The sequence below is a fragment of the Lineus longissimus genome, chromosome 5, assembly GCF_910592395.1.
Source record: "Lineus longissimus chromosome 5, tnLinLong1.2, whole genome shotgun sequence".
Lineage (NCBI taxonomy): Eukaryota > Metazoa > Nemertea > Pilidiophora > Heteronemertea > Lineidae > Lineus > Lineus longissimus.
The window spans coordinates 16,430,736-16,448,657 of record NC_088312.1 but is presented as its reverse complement, the minus strand read 5'-3'; the positions used below and the strand labels follow the sequence as shown (position 1 = coordinate 16,448,657).

General features: G+C 40.9%; 1 protein-coding gene across 5 annotated transcripts in view; it reads right to left on the bottom strand.

Moving 5' to 3' along the window:
- The window catches only part of LOC135488778 (oxygen-dependent coproporphyrinogen-III oxidase-like), a 215,130-nt gene that overhangs the window by 29,347 nt on the left and 167,861 nt on the right, over window positions 1–17,922 (bottom strand). For all 5 annotated transcript variants that reach the window (XM_064773594.1, XM_064773592.1, XM_064773591.1 and 2 more), the window contains 3 exons: window positions 14,711–14,790; window positions 10,485–10,564; window positions 9,805–9,934 (listed from right to left, as the gene is read on the bottom strand). In XM_064773594.1, the coding sequence (XP_064629664.1) occupies window positions 9,805–9,934; window positions 10,485–10,564; window positions 14,711–14,790 (290 nt within the window). The remainder of the gene's footprint in view (window positions 1–9,804; window positions 9,935–10,484; window positions 10,565–14,710; window positions 14,791–17,922) is intronic.

Below are 17,922 nucleotides of genomic sequence, written 5' to 3'. Positions count from 1 at the left end.
CTGGAGAAAGTCCAGCCAAGCTGATGTTTGGTCATGAACTTCGGACCAAACTGCCTGAATGGAATGAAACCAGCAATCGTGATAGTGCCGTCCGCGATCGCGATGCTGAGCGCAAGCAGATGGGAAAGGATTATGCTGACCAACGCAAAGGACAGTCAATTGAATATTGGTGATCAAGTTCTGATTCAGCAGAAACGTCAGAATAAGCTCAGTACGAGATTCGCTGAAAAACCGCTTGTTGTCGTTGACAAAACTGGCAGCAAGGTCGTCGTTGAAAGTGATAGTGGAAAGCAGTACACTCGAAATTCTGCTCATTTGCGCAAGTTCGAATCCCAGTCACCGCAGACTGGAGATGCAGAAATTGTAATTGATACGGAAATCGAGGACGATAGCGATGTTGAGGACATTACGGAGGATCCGCCTCCAAAGATTACCACGCGATCTGGCAGGGTGGTCAAAATCCCTACAAAGTTCAAAGACTTCGTCCTGGAGGACAAGTAAACCTATTGTATGTAGTTTTCATGTGTAACTTTTATATGTTTGGTATTTGCCTTTATATTTGGCAGTGTTTTGAATTTCATTGCTACCAGTATCTTCAAGAACTTTCACATTCTAGTAATTTGATCAGATAAGCAGTACAAGTGGATGATTCTGTAGTTTGGATTCACCAGGATATAATAACTTGAGTTGAGTGGGTTATTCTGTAATTTGGAATTACCCAGGTAGAAAACTTTCATAGGAAAAGGAGAAAGCTCAATCGATTATTTCTTAGCAGTTTTCTGAGTAAGACTTTACAATGCTAAAGTGCATATTGGAGTATTTTAGAATTTGGTACTGGTACAACTTGTTTGTTCCTATCTTTTCAAATTTGGTAATTTTGTTTATGGTGTAAATAGAAGTTTACCAGAGTTGATGAGTTTGCCAGAGTTAAATAAGTTCGGGTTACTAAGTTACAAGTTTGAATAGTACAATTTTGAGGTTATAATACTCTGCTGAAGTTTTAAAAAGACATTCGTAATAGATATTTGAAGGACAACTGGACTGATATTTTTGCAGAGCAGAGTTTATTGTTTGACAGTGGTTACTCTTCTGAAAGGGGAGGGGTTGTAGTGTTTAGCGCTCCATATATTTGTCACTGTGTAGTTCATTGAGAGTCCGCTAGGGGCGACCAAATAAAACATGTCATCCAATTTGTTATCATGAATATTCCTCCGAGTTGAATCTGTCGAATCCCGCTTAAATGCAGCACAGAAACGTCCTCCAAATTCACTTCAGATTTTAACCAATTTCCGTCTCGATTTTGCTTTAAAATATGTTTTTCATCAACCGCAAAGGGTACTTGTTTACATGGTAGTGTTTTAAAAGCAATTCATGTTATGGTTTAAGCGAATGCACTGTGCACTGTGCATGCACTATTACGTACTCGATGCGAATACGTTTTTTCTGAATAATGGCCACTGATGAGGGAGTTAAGATGGTAAAAGAAAGCTTCTTTGAAGTGTTTCTTTCTTTTATCGTCTTAAGTTTTAAGACTACTCTTATCCCGGATATTTCACTGTGCTTGACGAAAAAGCTGGAGTTGAGTTTCATCTTTAACCCCCTTGGACCAACCTGATAGCTCTGTATAGTTGTACCATAGATGATGGCATGGTTACAGTAATGACATCGGTAAGTAGACAGTCCATCATCTAGTAATGGGCCATTTTGAGCGTGATGGATGACGTCATGGTTGCAGTACACTTGGCGATGTACAGGGCAAAAATGAAATGCCCCTTTTGCACTCAAGTACACTGCGGCTGTTACCTCGCCAGGCTCGAAAAGACCTATGGCCTAAGAAGAGATAATTGTCAGCCATCACAGCAAAACCAGGCGCATGTCATCCTGAGCTTGGCAGGTTGAGACGAACTGGTTCCTCATTTCACTGTTTTTGGCTTTTGGTGAAATATGTGATCTTCTGCTATCATTTACACTCATCTTCTTTGGGACATGGGACTTGTTTTGCTCTGACAGGTCACAATTTAGGCTTTCCCGCCTAGCTTTTAGCTAAGTTGCAAGGAAGCCTATGGTATTTACTCAAGTCATTATTAGCTTTGTGATTGGTGTCTGTATTCCGTCCACCCATCTGTCTCTGTGGGGGATGCACCCCCTGGGTCTAAACTTTTTCTTAACTAGTTCTGATGTTCTGACTGGTTGAGGTTCATACCCCTGGTCAAAACTTGAACATATTGAATTCTCTTTCATACCATTTGGCCAAACACTTGAATGAGGTGATTCATTCCTCTGGTCAAAACTTGAACCTGTTCATACCCTTGGGCAAATTTTTGACTGAGTTGGATAATCCCACTGGTCAAAACACTGGACTTTGCCAGTTTAAACCCTTGGGCAAAGCACTTGAATCTTGATTGTGAGGACAATCACGACATTTGATTATTGATAAGACACAAATGGATCATCTACAGCAAGGTTTATACTGTCTCACATTTGCTATCTTTCAGGATGATGTACAGGGGGCAAATATTGTGAAAGAGTCCACCAAAGAGCACTCTGTACATGTGGCCGGCGGCCCATCTGAAACATCTGTGAACTATGATGCTGCCGATGGTCAATCTGAAACATCAAACAACAACGATGATCAATCTGAAATGTCCGTCAACTAGAATGAATAAGTCTCAGGGAGCTACAGGTATCAAGTTACTGATGCAAACTACGACGCAGATTTTCAACATCATGAATAGTCGAAGGCTATCATTAAAGTGATGCTCCATAGAACCATGGAAGATAAATACAGTCCAGTTGGAGAATGCCACTGGTTTGAATGTTGAACAATTCTGGGAACTTGTGTGGCACCAAAGGGGCTCTGTAACGAGGTCTGTGGGATTAGATATTTCCACTTGCGTCCTGCTCTATGGTTTTAAATTGAGGAGGAATCCTGATTTTATTGATATCTGTGCTATTTTTCAAATAGGAAAAGTTACAGCTCTGAGTATCTTCTGAAAACAACTAACGCATTTCGTGATAAATAACTGTCAGATTCCGAACAGGTTATGGTTACCAGCAACAAGTGAGGATATGGACCAGTTACACAGAGAAATCAAACGACACAAGTCTCCTTTCCATCGTGAGCTTCTGTCTAAATTCAGGGATCCTGCTGGCAAGGATCGACAGGCGGTAGGGATTTCTATTGATTAAAAAAAGATGGCGAATGCCAAAAGGATTTGTTTTATCCAAAAAAAGGCTGCCATTGCCTCACAGCCACCACCGTTGTTGATACATCTGGATACATAGTTGGAACTGTGCCATTAGGGGCTGCAACAACCCCTAGGTGTGGTTATAGCCAACTCAGTGGGCTACAGTTGGGCATTGAAGAGGATCAGGTTTCCTGTGGAATCAAAGCACTTATTTGGGGACGGATTCTTACTTCATCGTTCTTGCTGCAGATAAGGGGTATGTTTTTGTACCGACACATGTGAACTTGGAGAACATTAAAAATGTTAAGCAGTGGTGTCAGCAGAATGACTGTTTTATTGTTTGGCCATTAGCTAAGGATGACGACATTGTTCAAGTGCGAGATGAAAAGTTTGAGATGGTAAGCTCCCCTGGATGCCCTATTCTGTCCACAAACAGCCGGGCTAAGTTGGCAAATTACGTGCCTCGATTTAACAGTTTCATGGGGCGATTCAGTCGTTTGGGTAAACCAGGCACCAGTAACGTTGAGCGAGCTATGTCGTTTGCAAACATTACTTTCTTCACATGGTTTAGCTGTGCTAAGCACTGTCTGAAATCGATTGGAGAGACATCTTCAGTCATTCTAGATTACTTACAGCAGTGTTCCAATTTGTTTCTTGCAATTTCAGAGCAATGCAATGCAATGGCTGAATTCCCTGAATCATCCAGGATCTTCTACACTGAGGTGACAGACGAACCACTTGGTTGGGACCTCAAGAAAAATTTTCATTGGCCTAATGGAAGTCTCAAGTTCTTCACAATGAAGATTCTGTCAGCGAACAGAAGCTTCAGAGATCCATCCAATTTTAAGGAAATGTGTTCTGGTTTTTGCCAATAATGGAGTAGATTACTTAAAATTCACCCCACCTTTGGACAAGTTGTGTGGCTGGAAATGTGGTGGAGCTGGTGTTGACTTGGGCAGCAGGATGCTGGTCTCGGATGCACATGTTCTGGCTTTCCTCATCATCCTTTGTTCACAGGAAATCACAATCCAGTCATCAGGAAAAGCCACTTAAGTGATCCAAAACTTTCAATAAGACTGTAGCCAAGGTTTGATTGTGCCCTTGGTATGGGTAGTTAGCCTCCACGATCATCAACAGGAGGTACCATCCCATCAACGAGAAGTAGGCCTACACTAATACCCGATGTATCAAGTACCACCACATCTTCTCATCAGCTAACAGTTGACAACAGAGGCCTTTTCAGAGGATTAGACAATGATGCAAACTCATGTTACTGTATTTCGGTCCTCCAGTGCATGAAACATGTCTCACTAGATGATAACTTATCTAGTCCAAACTCCTCATCAGATGATACCGTCAAAGAAGTTGTCTCAAGAATGTGTGGACAAATACCTGACGGAGCACCCTCCTCCATTATACCCCTAGTTGAAGCCCTGAACACCACCATCAGAGGCAGAGGTTATGAGATACCCCTGTACCAGGATGCATTCGGATTTCTTGCGTCACTTCTTGAGAAACTTCCAGTGACTGAAGGATTCCTTTCAACCTGGCCAGTCGAAATGATCTGCCCTCTTGGACACTTCAACCAGGAAATCATTGGGATAAATGAACTTGCCCTTCAACTGTATGTACACAAATCTGGTGAAGCTTCCATTGCATCCCTTAGAAACCCCACAAACCCCATCGAAAAGACGAAATCGAACACACAAAGGTGAGAAAACATGCGTATTGGTCATTCTTCACGGCTGCATGTTGATAACTGATGACGTTATGGGGATTCCCCATTGTAGCAGGTGATTCAAATAACTTACGGAATTAGCCGTAGGTGCCCGTTTTCAGCTTTTTAGAAGGCTCGGTGTATTCCATAGTTGCCCCCATATGGGTTAAGAGATGATAACCAACTGCCAATGCTAGCCTCTCCTTGGCAATCCTTGGTGACCAGCTGACAATAAACGTATTCTTTTTTCAGTAAGTACTCATTTCATATTAAAGACAGGGGCATGATACATGGTGGTACAAAGACATCCAGAAATACAAGGCACCATGTTACATGTGGAACATGCAACGAAAGCACTTATAATTTGCAAAACATGATACCCCTGGCAAATAGCTTTCCAAAGTAAAATATTCATTTGAGAAGCAATAACCACTACCGGTAATTTTGCTCAGTTCATCAATGTCACACCCGTAAAGACGTTATCCCTGATCAGCCTCATAATTTCAGTTTGTCCAATAATTGGACAAACGTGCGCCATGGATGTCATCATTCTAAACTTTGTCAGCACTCACCGTATGATTCTATGGCAAAGTCATTGATTTTTTTTAATTTTGTCATTTGGATACATGGAGCATTAAAGGGAAATGCCCCCTTCATCGCATCCAGCTCCATGGATAGTTCTTGATTCCTGTGGAAACCAGTCCACTGAGAGTCAATACTAGTAATTCAGGCCGCTGCACCATTTTTCTTGAATTTTTTAAGAAACTTTACTTTTTGACTCGATTTGTCTAATAAAACCATCAATTCTAAATAATTTTTTTTCTCGCACCTACCCATATTTTACTAGGAACTTTAATCTAACTTACTCATATAATATTTGTTTAAAAGTTAATTCAAACTGTGTAAAATTTGACTCTGTAAAACATATGTAAAATAACTTGCTAAGTGACCATCCCTTTTCAATAGGGTTCTTACTAATCCCTTAATGTACCAACCCACCAAATCTGGCTTTAATACGTTACTGACTTCTCCAGATATCGCGCTCACAAGTGCACTCACAAGATTTGAACACGTATGGCGGCAGCCAGCATGGAGTTTTTACGCATTGACCTACTTTTCAATCGGGTTCCTACTTATGCTTATATGTACTAACACACCAAATTTGGCTTTGATACGTAGCTGACTTCTCCAGATATCGCGCTCACAAATGCACTCCCGAGATTTCAACATGCAAGGTGGCAGCCATCTTGAATTTTGATGCAGTGACCTGATGTTTTATAGGATTCTTACTGATGCCTACATGTACCCACCCACCTAATTTGGCTTCAAAACGTAGCTTACTGCAGATATCGCGCTCACAAATGCACTCACAAGATTTCAACTCGTTTGGCGGCAGGCATCTTGGATTTGACGCGGTGACCTACTTTTCAATAGGGTTCTTTCATATGCCTATACGTACCCACACACCAAATTTGGCTTTAATTCCTAGCTAACTTCTCCAAATATCTTACTCACAAGTGCACTCGCAAGATTTCAACACATTAGGTGGCCGCCGTCTAGGATTTTGACGCGATGACCTACTTTTCGTTAGGGTTCTTACTTATGCCTGGACCCACACACCAAATTTGGCTTTGATACATCGCCGATTTCTCCAGATATCGCGCTCACAAGTGGCCTGACAGACTGACGGCTAGATGGACTGATGGATGGAGGTAATTTTAATTTTCCCCCTTTTGCTCTGCTGAGAGACGGGGGACAAATAGCGATATAAATACATGCACATGTGGTATCCTTATGTTAGTTCGAGATTCACATGCATGCTGTAGTGTATTTCCATACGCATCTTTGACATTTGGACGATGCTGTATGGGGAATTTTGGTCGGGTACTAGTTGAGAACATCAAACAAAATAAAATAAGATCTGATCAGATTTCATTATCAAAGTCGCAGAAATATTCAAAAAAAATCAATATGAAGAGAAGAATATTTGTCGGCATTTTTTCCTGGTCATCCTAAACAGCGTCCACCAGGTTTAAAGACAGTTATAAAGTCGTCAAAATTAAATTTAGTGGCCATAAACAAGATAAATACACCATAAAACATGTTTTCTGGAAATTTCATGACCTTTGGTTGCAAGATAAGGGATCACAAGGTTCCTGTTGTATTGGTAAGCCCTATCATTTCCTGCAAGTCAAATCCAACATGGCCGACAACTGGGTGGAGGACGCTGATACATTTTGGACAATAACTTGCTAATCTGGCACATATATGTCACGAAACGTTCAGGAAATGTAGAAAATGTCCTGCTTAATTCGTTTATGACTATTATATTTTATTTCGATGATTTTAAACTTGCTTTAAAACCTGGTGGACGTTGTTAAAGATGACCCTTTTTTCCTGATTGAAGGAATTAATTGAGATTCAATATACTGTTTGTTTCATATTGGTATTGATGTAAGCGGCAAAGTCCTGTTCAAGGTTTGTTCATTTTCACATGCATTGCTCAGTGTATTTTCATACAGAAATTCACCCTGGAGACCAAACTGCATCCGTGGTTCGCGGACAAAGTTGACTCCAGGTAAGTTTTGCAGTGCATACCTCTCTAAGTGTACATACGCAATATCGGCCTGCCGACGAGCATGTGCAGGAATAGAGAGAAAAATACCCCAATACAAAAGTCTCCGGCTCAAAGCCGGAGACTATCTAAAGTAATACAAAGCGTGGCATATGCCTCTGACTGCGTTGTCCATGTGTGTGTGATCAAGAGGGAATTGTGGGTTAGTGTTTGCTGCACAGGAAAAAAGGAGGATAAGAAAGAAATAGTTGTGATGGAAATGAAATGTTTTGAGTCATCCTCTGGTGACTAACAATGCACCCCAAAAAAGTTGTAATGGAACGGCCAAGGCGTTTTCCAGTTGTGATGCGGAAATGAAAATGGCTCCATGACAGCTGCTTTGGAAAATGGAGGCCCTCATTATAGAAAGGAAGCATCCTGTAGTGACTGTCAATGTAGCAAAGAAAGTTGGAAGTGAACTGCCAGGGCGTTTGCCAGTTATCGAGCAAAAACGAAATTCAAGATGGCCACCGTTGTGGCGGCTTTGGTAAAATGGAAGCCTTCCCTAGTGACCACCAATGTACCACAGAGTTTTGGAATCACGAAGAGTTCGCCACTTGTAGAGCAAAAAACGCAGTTCAACAGGAAATGCAGAAAATGTCCTGCTTATTTCGTTTATGATCATTAGATTTTATTTTGATGACTTTAAACTTGCTTTAAAACCTGGTGGACGCTGTTAAGGATGACCCCTTTTTTCTCTGAATGAAGGAATTAATTGAGATTCAATATACTGTTTGTTTCCAATTTGCATTGATTAAGCGGTAAGTTCCTGTTCAAGGTTTGTTCATTTTCACATGCATTGCTCAGTGTATTTTCATACAGAAGGTCACCCTAGAGACCAGACTGCATCCGTGGTTCGCGGACAAGGTTGACTCAAGGTAAGTTTTGCAGCGTGTACATACACAATATCGGCCTGCCGATGAGCGTGTGTAGGAATAGAGAGAAAAATACCCCAATACAAAAGTCTCCAGCTCAAAACCGGAGAATAACTAAAGTAATACAAAAAATGTGGCATATGCCTCCGACTGCGTTGTCCATGTGTGTGTGATCAAGAGGGAATTGTGGGTTAGTGTTTACTGTACAGGAAAATAAGAGGATAAGAAAAAAATAGTTGTGATGGAAATGAAATGTTTTGAGTCATCCTCTGGTGACTAACAATGTACACCAAAAAAGTTGTAATAGAATGGCCAAGGCATTTGCCAGTTGTGAAGCGGAAATGAAAATGGCTGCATGACAGCTGCTTTGGAAAATGGAGGCCCTCATTATAGAGATGAAGCATCCTGTAGTGGCTGCCAATGAAGCAGAGAAAGTTGGAAGTGAACTGCCAGGGCGTTTGCCAATTATCGAGCAGAAACGAAATTCTGTTTTGGTAAAATGGAAGCCTTCCCTAGTGACCACCAATGTACCACAGAATGTTGGAATCACGAAGAGTTTGCCACTTGAAGAGCAAAAACCGCAATTCAAGACAGCTGCCATAGTGCCCATGTCTGAAAAGTGGCAACGCCAATTTTCAAAACGACTCTCAATAAACCACCATGGAGAATTGAGGTCATTGCCTGAGGCGTCTGTCTGTTATCAAGCAGAAAAGAAATTAAAGATGGCTGCCGTGGCGGCCATGTTTGAGAAGTGACGATGCCAATTGTCGAAAGGAACGTTCTTTTAATGACTTCCAATGAACCGTGGAAAATTAGGGTCAATTGCCCAAGGCATCAGTTCATTCAAGATGGCCGCCATGTTTGAAAAGTTATGACGCGGATTTTCAAAAGGAACATTCCCCTAATGATTTCCAATGAACAGCAAAAAATTGGGGTCAATTTGAGCGGAATTCAAGATGGCTGCTGTAGCATTCATATTGCTTATTGGATCGTGCTGATTTTCGAAACGAACCTTCCCCTTGTCACTCTCAATAAGCCCCCAAAAAATATAATGTCTCAAGCAAGGGATTTCTCTGATAATTCAAGATGGCTGCCATATTGATTATTGGATCACGCTGTTTTTTTCAAAAGGAACCTTCACTTGGCCCCAGAAATATTGGATCGCTCAAGCGAGGCTTTTCTCCGATTATTGACCAAAAGTGAAAAGTAAAAAGTAAATCAGCAAATACATGAACACCGCAGACACCAACCCACGGGCCACGATTTAATGGCCTGATTTTTGTCGTGGGCATAAAAAAGACACATGACATAAATATATCATTTTGCACTTTAGTAAAGTCTCAGGCACAGCTGACATACCTTCTGCCAAGTGTAAGCTGCACATAACTTATGGTAAGGCAAAATACTCACCGCATAAGTAGGTAGTGACATGAGAATGCTTTCTATCCTGGCGTTGGGTGTGAGTAGGCCAAACTTGGTTCCTCTATCATACACAAGATTAAACTCCACATAGCGACCTCTTCTAAGCAGCTGCCATTGCCTGCAATGTAGTTTTTTAAAAACTGCAAAAACTGAAAGGCCATTAAATTCAAGGCCCAAATTGATCGCAAGAATATTTCAACAATAATTTCACGATTTTCACATTTAATAGGTAAAGGTTTTGCAAGCTTAAACCATGACAAGTTAGGTTCCAAAAGGAGATTTTTGCTATTGGAGAAAAATGGGATTCAAATTTGGAATTTGGGTATTTGGATGCACAGAATGCACAAGAAATATTATACATTTTTGCCTTCAAATCAAGAGCAATTTAATTGACTTCAATTAGGCAAAGGTATATACTGTACAATGTAGCTAACAAACAAATCTCAGTTATGGCGTTTATCTTATTATGGTACCACTTGACAAATGCCTCATATTATCAATGTATCATTCTGAATAAATGTATTTCAAAAACACTACTGGCTGTAAAGTTCTGAATCTAGCCCAAACTGGATGGTGCTCTTATTTATGAATCTTTTGAGGTCAGTATACTTCACTCATTAAGAAATACAGGAGGCCTCAACAACACTATAATATTATCATCCACATACCTGTCATCATATGAGTATGTGTCGTACTTGTGCTTTTCAACAATGGGAGCATATGCAGGTATTATGGCATCAGCACAACTCTGAAACAGAATTTCACAGTACAGTAAACCTTGCATATACTCGACTCAAATGAACCAGCACTATTCATCTGTTTTACAAAATTCATTGTAAATATCACTAACAGACTTGTGACTTTGATGATGTTTCATTTATATGCAAGGACCAGTTATATGAAAGGTAATTCATTTACTTGAGGAAAACATATCATTTTGTTTTATAGAATCAATGTCTTCATCATGAAACCAGGTAAAACCAAAGAGGACAGATGGGACTGATGAGTTAAGACTGATCATCTACGGTGGAAAAAGCTATGGAGTTGGCAAAATACCTGTCAGCCTTCACTGGGAAAGCTGTTTGGAATATCTCTAATGTGTGTTGTGGTGCTAGGCCTATATGATTCAGGTGTGTGTGCTCCATTAATAGTTGACACACAAAAAATAGCAGCAAAGGAGATTTAAGGGAAACTTCAGACAAGAGCCGGGGGGGGGGGGGGGGCAGGCATGTTCACACACAAATTTCTAAAGAATGCTTCCTGGAATACTATTTTGCTTTGATCAATTTTGATATGTTCGTTAATTTTGATATGATTGTTTTACCTGTGGTTGTTTCCCTTTGTTTGTTGTTTTTCCGGAATCAAATCTGACTTCCTCATCAGTATGGGCCGTGAAAACCGCAAAAAATCTGTACATGTTTTTGTAAGCGGTCGTCGCAAACTTGTCTTGCATGTTTTTGTGAAAGAGGACGTCGGCGAACGCGGTCGTATAAAAAAACAGACGTTGGGTGGCGCTCGCGCAAACTTCCCTCACATGTTTTTGTGAAAGAGGACGTCGGCGAACGCGGTCGTATAAAAAAACAGACGTTGGGTGGCGCTCAAGACGGGTCATCCTATTTAGCGTCCAGTGGCGACCAGTGGCGTCCAACGCGAAATAATAGGGTGTATATGGTTAAAAATGTTTTCAAGCTCCTAAAACACTTTCAATAAACAAGATTTAGAAGTTTGGTGGAGTTTGCAAACCTAGTTTTGGAATAATCATCACCAGAAAACGATCTTAGTATGCCAACCTGATGCCAGATCCCGATTCCGCTTTTTCTATAAACCCAAGGAACGGCAGCTAAAACAAACATGGCGTCCAGTACTTTTGCTGGACGCATACTAAGATCGTTTTCTGGTGATAATTATTCAAAAACTAGGTTTGCAAACTCCACCAAACTTCTAAATCTTGTTTATTGAAAGTGTTTTAGGAGCTTGAAAACATTTTTAACCATATACACCCTATTATTTCGCGTTGGACGCCACTGGTCGCCACTGGACGCTAAATAGGATGACCCGTCTCGAGCGCCACCCAACGTCTGTTTTTTTATACGACCGCGTTCGCCGACGTCCTCTTTCACAAAAACATGTGAGGGAAGTTTGCGCGAGCGCCACCCAACGTCTGTTTTTTTATACGACCGCGTTCGCCGACGTCCTCTTTCACAAAAACATGTGAGGGAAGTTTGCGCGAGCGCCACCCAACGTCTGTTTTGATATACGACCGCGTTCGCCGACGTCCTCTTTCACAAAAACATGCAAGACAAGTTTGCGCGAGCGACGACCGCTTACAAAAACATGTACAGATTTTTTGCGGTTTTCACGGCCCATACATCAGCCCTAAAAATGTACACAAGTGACTGCACCCCTAGCGGATTAGCCACAAGCTCATTGATTTACCTGCATTTTCAATGTGGCTTGGACATTCAGTGCGATACAAGGCTTTGCATCATCTTTCATAATCTTCAAATAGTAATGCTTCAGGTCATTTAGTTTGAGAAACTTATAAGTGAAGAGGCTATTTCTAGAAGTTGAGAATGTGAAAAACAGGAAGAACCACAAAAATGGATGCTCTGTTAGGTACAGCAGCGTGCGGACAGTGCCCCAAGCCCGCCTACCTCGGGCTTACTGAGTGACAGGTGATGCTGCGTTACGATTGGTTATAGTTCACAGGTCCATCTCGACCCATATATAATCTTTGTTCCAATGAAGTATATTTGGACAGCTTTTAGCATTCGAGCAAACTAGATGGCTATTTGGCAAACCTTAAACCTTCCAGTGTACTCTCACGCATATGCTCCACATCCCGGTTTTCTCCAGCTGCTTAACAGAGAAGGCATACGTACTGCGCATTACCAAACATACCTGAACTGCCAACCACTACAGCAGAATCATTCTGACGAGAGATGTTTTTACTTCGACGGTTTCAATTCAAATTGGGTGTTAACAGTTAAATATTCGAGTGTTAAAAATGCTTTTGAACTGATTCCAAATCTATTTAAGGATCCAGGGTGAGTTACACAGACCGATGGTCTCTACTATCTCACCCTAACCACTGCGACAAGTGGTGAGCTTTCTATGGGATTTGTACCGACGACCACAACAAATTGGTGAGTGAATGTGGTGCCGATAGTTTATCAACTGGCTGGAAGGGGCACTGTAGTCGGAATAACAGTTTGTAATAAATTTTTGCCAAATAGCACAAATAAAGTTTAAAGTAGTTGTATTCCCAGTTGGCTTAAAGCCGAACTGCATGCACAAAAGAAATTCAAACGATCGGAAGGTCCTTCTAAATAAGGCCTGAAACATGATAGACCTCAAATGCTTCGATGCGCTTGATTTCACAAACCAGCAAGTCACAGGACGATGCGGACAGTCTCGAAGAATTATGGTTGAGAAAAAAATCTAAATCTTCTCCAGGGATTCAAACCTGGGAACTCGGGCTCACAATACGAACACTCTAACCATCTGAGCTAGGGAGCCATTCTTGTGAACTGCTGCCAGCAAATATATCCTATATGAATGGCGATTATGCTTTATTTTTGAGAGATGAACTAGAAATATTCTCAAGTATATTTAATAGAAGAAGATACCAAGACAAAGAACATTGCTAAGATAAAACGTAGACTCCACATACATAATCTCGCACAGCAAAGAAAAAATGACTTTCTTCCTGCAGTTGCCCACTGGAAGCCACTCAAAGATGTTGAACAAAGATTACACACAAATGTTTGCACATCCTATAAAGGCGTATAAAACGACAGGCATTTCAAGCAGCCCAGTGGCCTTGAGGATAAGAGTGTTGGCAAATAAAACCAGAGGTCTCAAGAGTCCCGATGAGAGGACCTTTTTATTTTTTTACTTCCAGAATTCTCTGCGAAGGTCTGCATCGTCCCACGGCTTGCTGGTTTGTGAAATCAAGCGCATCGAAGCATTGGAGGTCTATCATGATTCAGGCCGTATTCAGAAGGGCCTTTCGGTCGTTTGAATTTCTTACTATTGCCGCATGGGGTGCTCTGGTTTTGTGCATGCAGTTCAGCTTTAAGTAACCTGAGATTTTCTATTACAAAGATTTTTGCATTTAATCATTTTGTTTGTTGTTTATTCATATGTAGGTCAACTAACGATACCACACAGTGAATACGTAGACCATCTAAACCATCGTCGAAATGCAGTGTAGGAATGAAGTATATAAAGATCAGCTACACTATGATGTATGCCAAAGTGGTATACGTCGAATATTCCGATTTGGTAACAGAAATGCCTTTACAGTTTCGTTACAGCAATGCCAATTAGCTTATCAACCAGGCCCATGAATTTCCGCTAATTGTGGCAGTCCATAAGGAGACCAAATTAAGATGATGCCATGGGCTGCCAATGGAGTCTACTATCTCACAGATCATCAGCATTTTTAAGCTTGTACAAGAAATATTTTTGGGTGAACCAGAACCAGTTCCGTAACAGTGCAAAGTAGTCGTCAGGAAACCATCAATTGGATGCCAAAATTCCTTTCTAGCCCACTCCGCCTTTAGTCAATAGACCAGGCCACTTATCAATCCAACCAAAAGCTAAGGTGTTTATTGTGAGAGAACAAATACACACTATTCTGAAACTGTAACAGGAATGCAGACTGCATCTATCATTTTGAAATCTGTCTCTCCATATCATGTTGCTTAAGTGCTTCCCGCAGCAAAACCTGATTGGCTAATCCCATTTGGCATCAGGGCAACTAGCTTGATAACATCAAACCCCATTAAACACAATTTTTGGGGGTCAGTAGGCCTAAGCCAGAAAGGGCAAATAAACGTGATGACAAAGAATATTTTTATAGGAGTGAGAAGGTCATTCAAATACCAACCTCAACAAAGTTGAAAGTTTCATCAGGTGACTGTTGATCTAGATCATCAAAGAAAATACCTCCAATACCTCTTCTCTCACCTGCAAGATACACAAAAAAAGAGATGGAGTTTAAATTGACTTTTTTTGACATGTGGCAGTTTCAAGGACACTTTTAGAGTTTGAACTCTGTGAACTCAAAATTAGGTAACAATTGACCTAAATTGGGTCAACTTGTACAGATGCCCAATAGGTGTCTACATATAGAATTTGAAGAACCTGTGACAAATAAAATAGTACCACATTCAGTGAAATTTTAGAGTTTTACCTTTCTGACCTAGGAAACTAGGTCAAGGTCAAAATATTATAAGCTCTATAGTCTATGTTAAGAATCAATCAGTGATGCACATTTGAAGATCACACAGAGACGGTTTCTTGATATATGACAGACATTGGGTTTTATGACCTGACCTACTTACACCTGATAAGTAGGTCACATTGACCAGAGTTTTTTTGTTGATATGTACAAATGCTCAATGATAGATAGTCTACATACCAAATTTGAATGAGTCTAGGACAATTAATGAACATGAAACATGCCGCCTACGCTGAAATTTTAGAGTTTGACCTTTGTGACATTCAAAAGTAGGTTAAATCAAAAACCCGGGTATTATGTTATGCAGTCTCATCAGAAGTATTGACATTAAAAATTTCATGTTTCTAGCTATCAGCATTCATGAGATATTGGTTTTCAAAGATGGCTGTCTGTAGCCCAGAAAGTAGGTCAAATTGCGATGATTTTGTGTGTGTCAAATCATGTTGTCATAAGACAACACACACACACAACACACACTAAGTTTCCAGTGTGGAAATTCGGACTGTGTCAGCAAATCACTGTTCGCTATGGTTACCGAAGCAGCTGGCAGACAACACCAAATAAATTGAACGCACAGGCAGATTCTACCATAAATATTTCCTGTTCTATGGCACCCGACGTGAATTTGTGGTTGGTATTTCTAGATATTAGCTTAACCCTTAAACGGCCAAATTTCCCCAATTTCGCCCATTTCCACGGCCAAATTTTCCCGAATAGAATTAAAAAATTTGGTAAGGTAATTTTGAATATTTATTAAAATTATTTCTAATGGTCCTACAAGGTTACAATGTATATGAAAGTTGTTCAGAATTGCATGAACTGTCTATTTCTGCAAAGAAAGCATAATATAAACCTGTAAGTAATTTTTTTGGAATTTTTGTGTCAAGAACATAATTTTCTGCAAAATTTTCAGAAGTTTTGTCAAATGAAAATTTCTGAAAAACAATAATTCAGATGATATTTCTGTATGAAATGTTTCTATTCAATTGTCTGTAACAGAGAATAACTCTACTCACATATAACTGCAGTAGTTTTAGTTTTTTTGTGCCCTAGCAGGTTGTTCCTGATGAAGTCGCGCACGAGTCTTTTTCGCTAGTCTTTTTCAGTGTGGAAATCTCGAAGCACCGTGGCCAACACGTTTGACCTTTCTGTCTGAACATACCATACAGTCTGGTCTATGTCCTTCTTCAGGTACCCATCCAAAGTGCCTATCTACAAGACGTGCCTCTGCCACTCCTGCGTCACTGGTGCGTCCACGTCTTTTACAAAAAGAAGGTACTCCTTCTGTGAGTCCATGTATTTCAAGTGGGTTATTCTAGAAGTAGGGTTCACTTTCTTATACAAAATGTAGCCATTGACGATGTCAGTTTCACGTAGTCTATGGTACAGCGGCAAGTACCATTTATGACTCCAATGCGGAAAGTTATAATATGTAAGAAATTGGTCGTGTAGATCTACCCCGCCCATATATTTGTTGTATTCTACAACACAGTCTGGTTTATTGACTACACGGAAACCAGTCTGTTCCTTCTTATCCCTGATTTGATGTTGTGTAACACCATTACCGTGAACAGTGGACAACATATTGACCCGTTTGTTATCTTCCCAGGTGCAAGCAAGAAGATTGTCACTCTGCTTGTATCTTGGATGTTCCCCCTTTTGTAAGAAAATGTCTGAAAAGTTTGCAGGCCAACCAACTCTATTGGACCTTGATGTACCACACAGACCTATATCTTCATCCATCAGATTGAGAGCAAGCATTGATGATGTATAGAAATTGTCAGTGTACAAGTGATGTCCATAACCCCGATAATTTTCAGTAAGTTTCATCACCACATCATTACCGAGGCCAAGTCCTGTCACATTGGCTTTGCCAGTGTAAGGATACCAGTCAAGGCAATACCCTGAGGAACTCTCAAGAGAGCCCAAGCCTTGATAAAGCCCAAGCCTTGATACCCCACTCGGTGGGTTTCTTAGGCATGTACTGACGAAACGAAAGCCTCCCTTTGAAGCGAACCATATTCTCATCTATTGATAACTCGCGTTCCGGTGTGTACCAATAACGATATGTTGGTCTGATCAGTTCAAGGAGAGGAGTGATTTTGTACAGTGGATCATAATCAGGGGTTCCTGCTGCTGGTTGAAGAGTTGTCAGCAAAATGTAAGAAGCTGGTGAGAAGGTCGAAACGATTCCTTGGCATCAGTTCACCAAAATTAGGGGTTTCAGTCAACCAAAATCCACCGTGGTAATATCGAGCATGCGACTTTTGGCAAAGGCCCATGCCCAGGTGCATAGCTATGTATACTTGAATTTCCGGTAAAGAAGTATCTTCCAAAGCGAGGTAGCGAGAACTGGGTGGGAGATCAGTTGGGTTATCGAAGAATTGAAGAGCATATCGATTGGTTTCCACCACAATAATGTCCATAGCCTCCAATGGGAAAAAATTATAGAAAAAGTCTACAGGTTTTGCTCCAGCCAGCACATTTGCTCGATTTGCAGGAACACCAGAAGCTCTAGTGAACTGAGGACACCACACTGGGACAGTTCCATCATGTTGATGCCAAACTAGAGCTCTTGCTCTAGCATCAATAAGTGGGCCTCTAGCTCTGCCGCCACGGCCGCCGCCACAGCCTCTGCCCCTGACTCTTCCTCTCGGTTGGGCTGGGGCTGCGGCTGGGGCGTCCGTTTCTGCAACTATTTCATTTACAAAATCACTTACAGTCATTCGTCTCCTTAGATTCGGCATCCTGACGTCACAGAATCCTTGAAACAATAGCGAATTTGTCGATCAAAATCACCGAAAACTTTCTACAGCACCATATACAAAAGTTGTGTTGAATGAACGGTCTTGACCTTC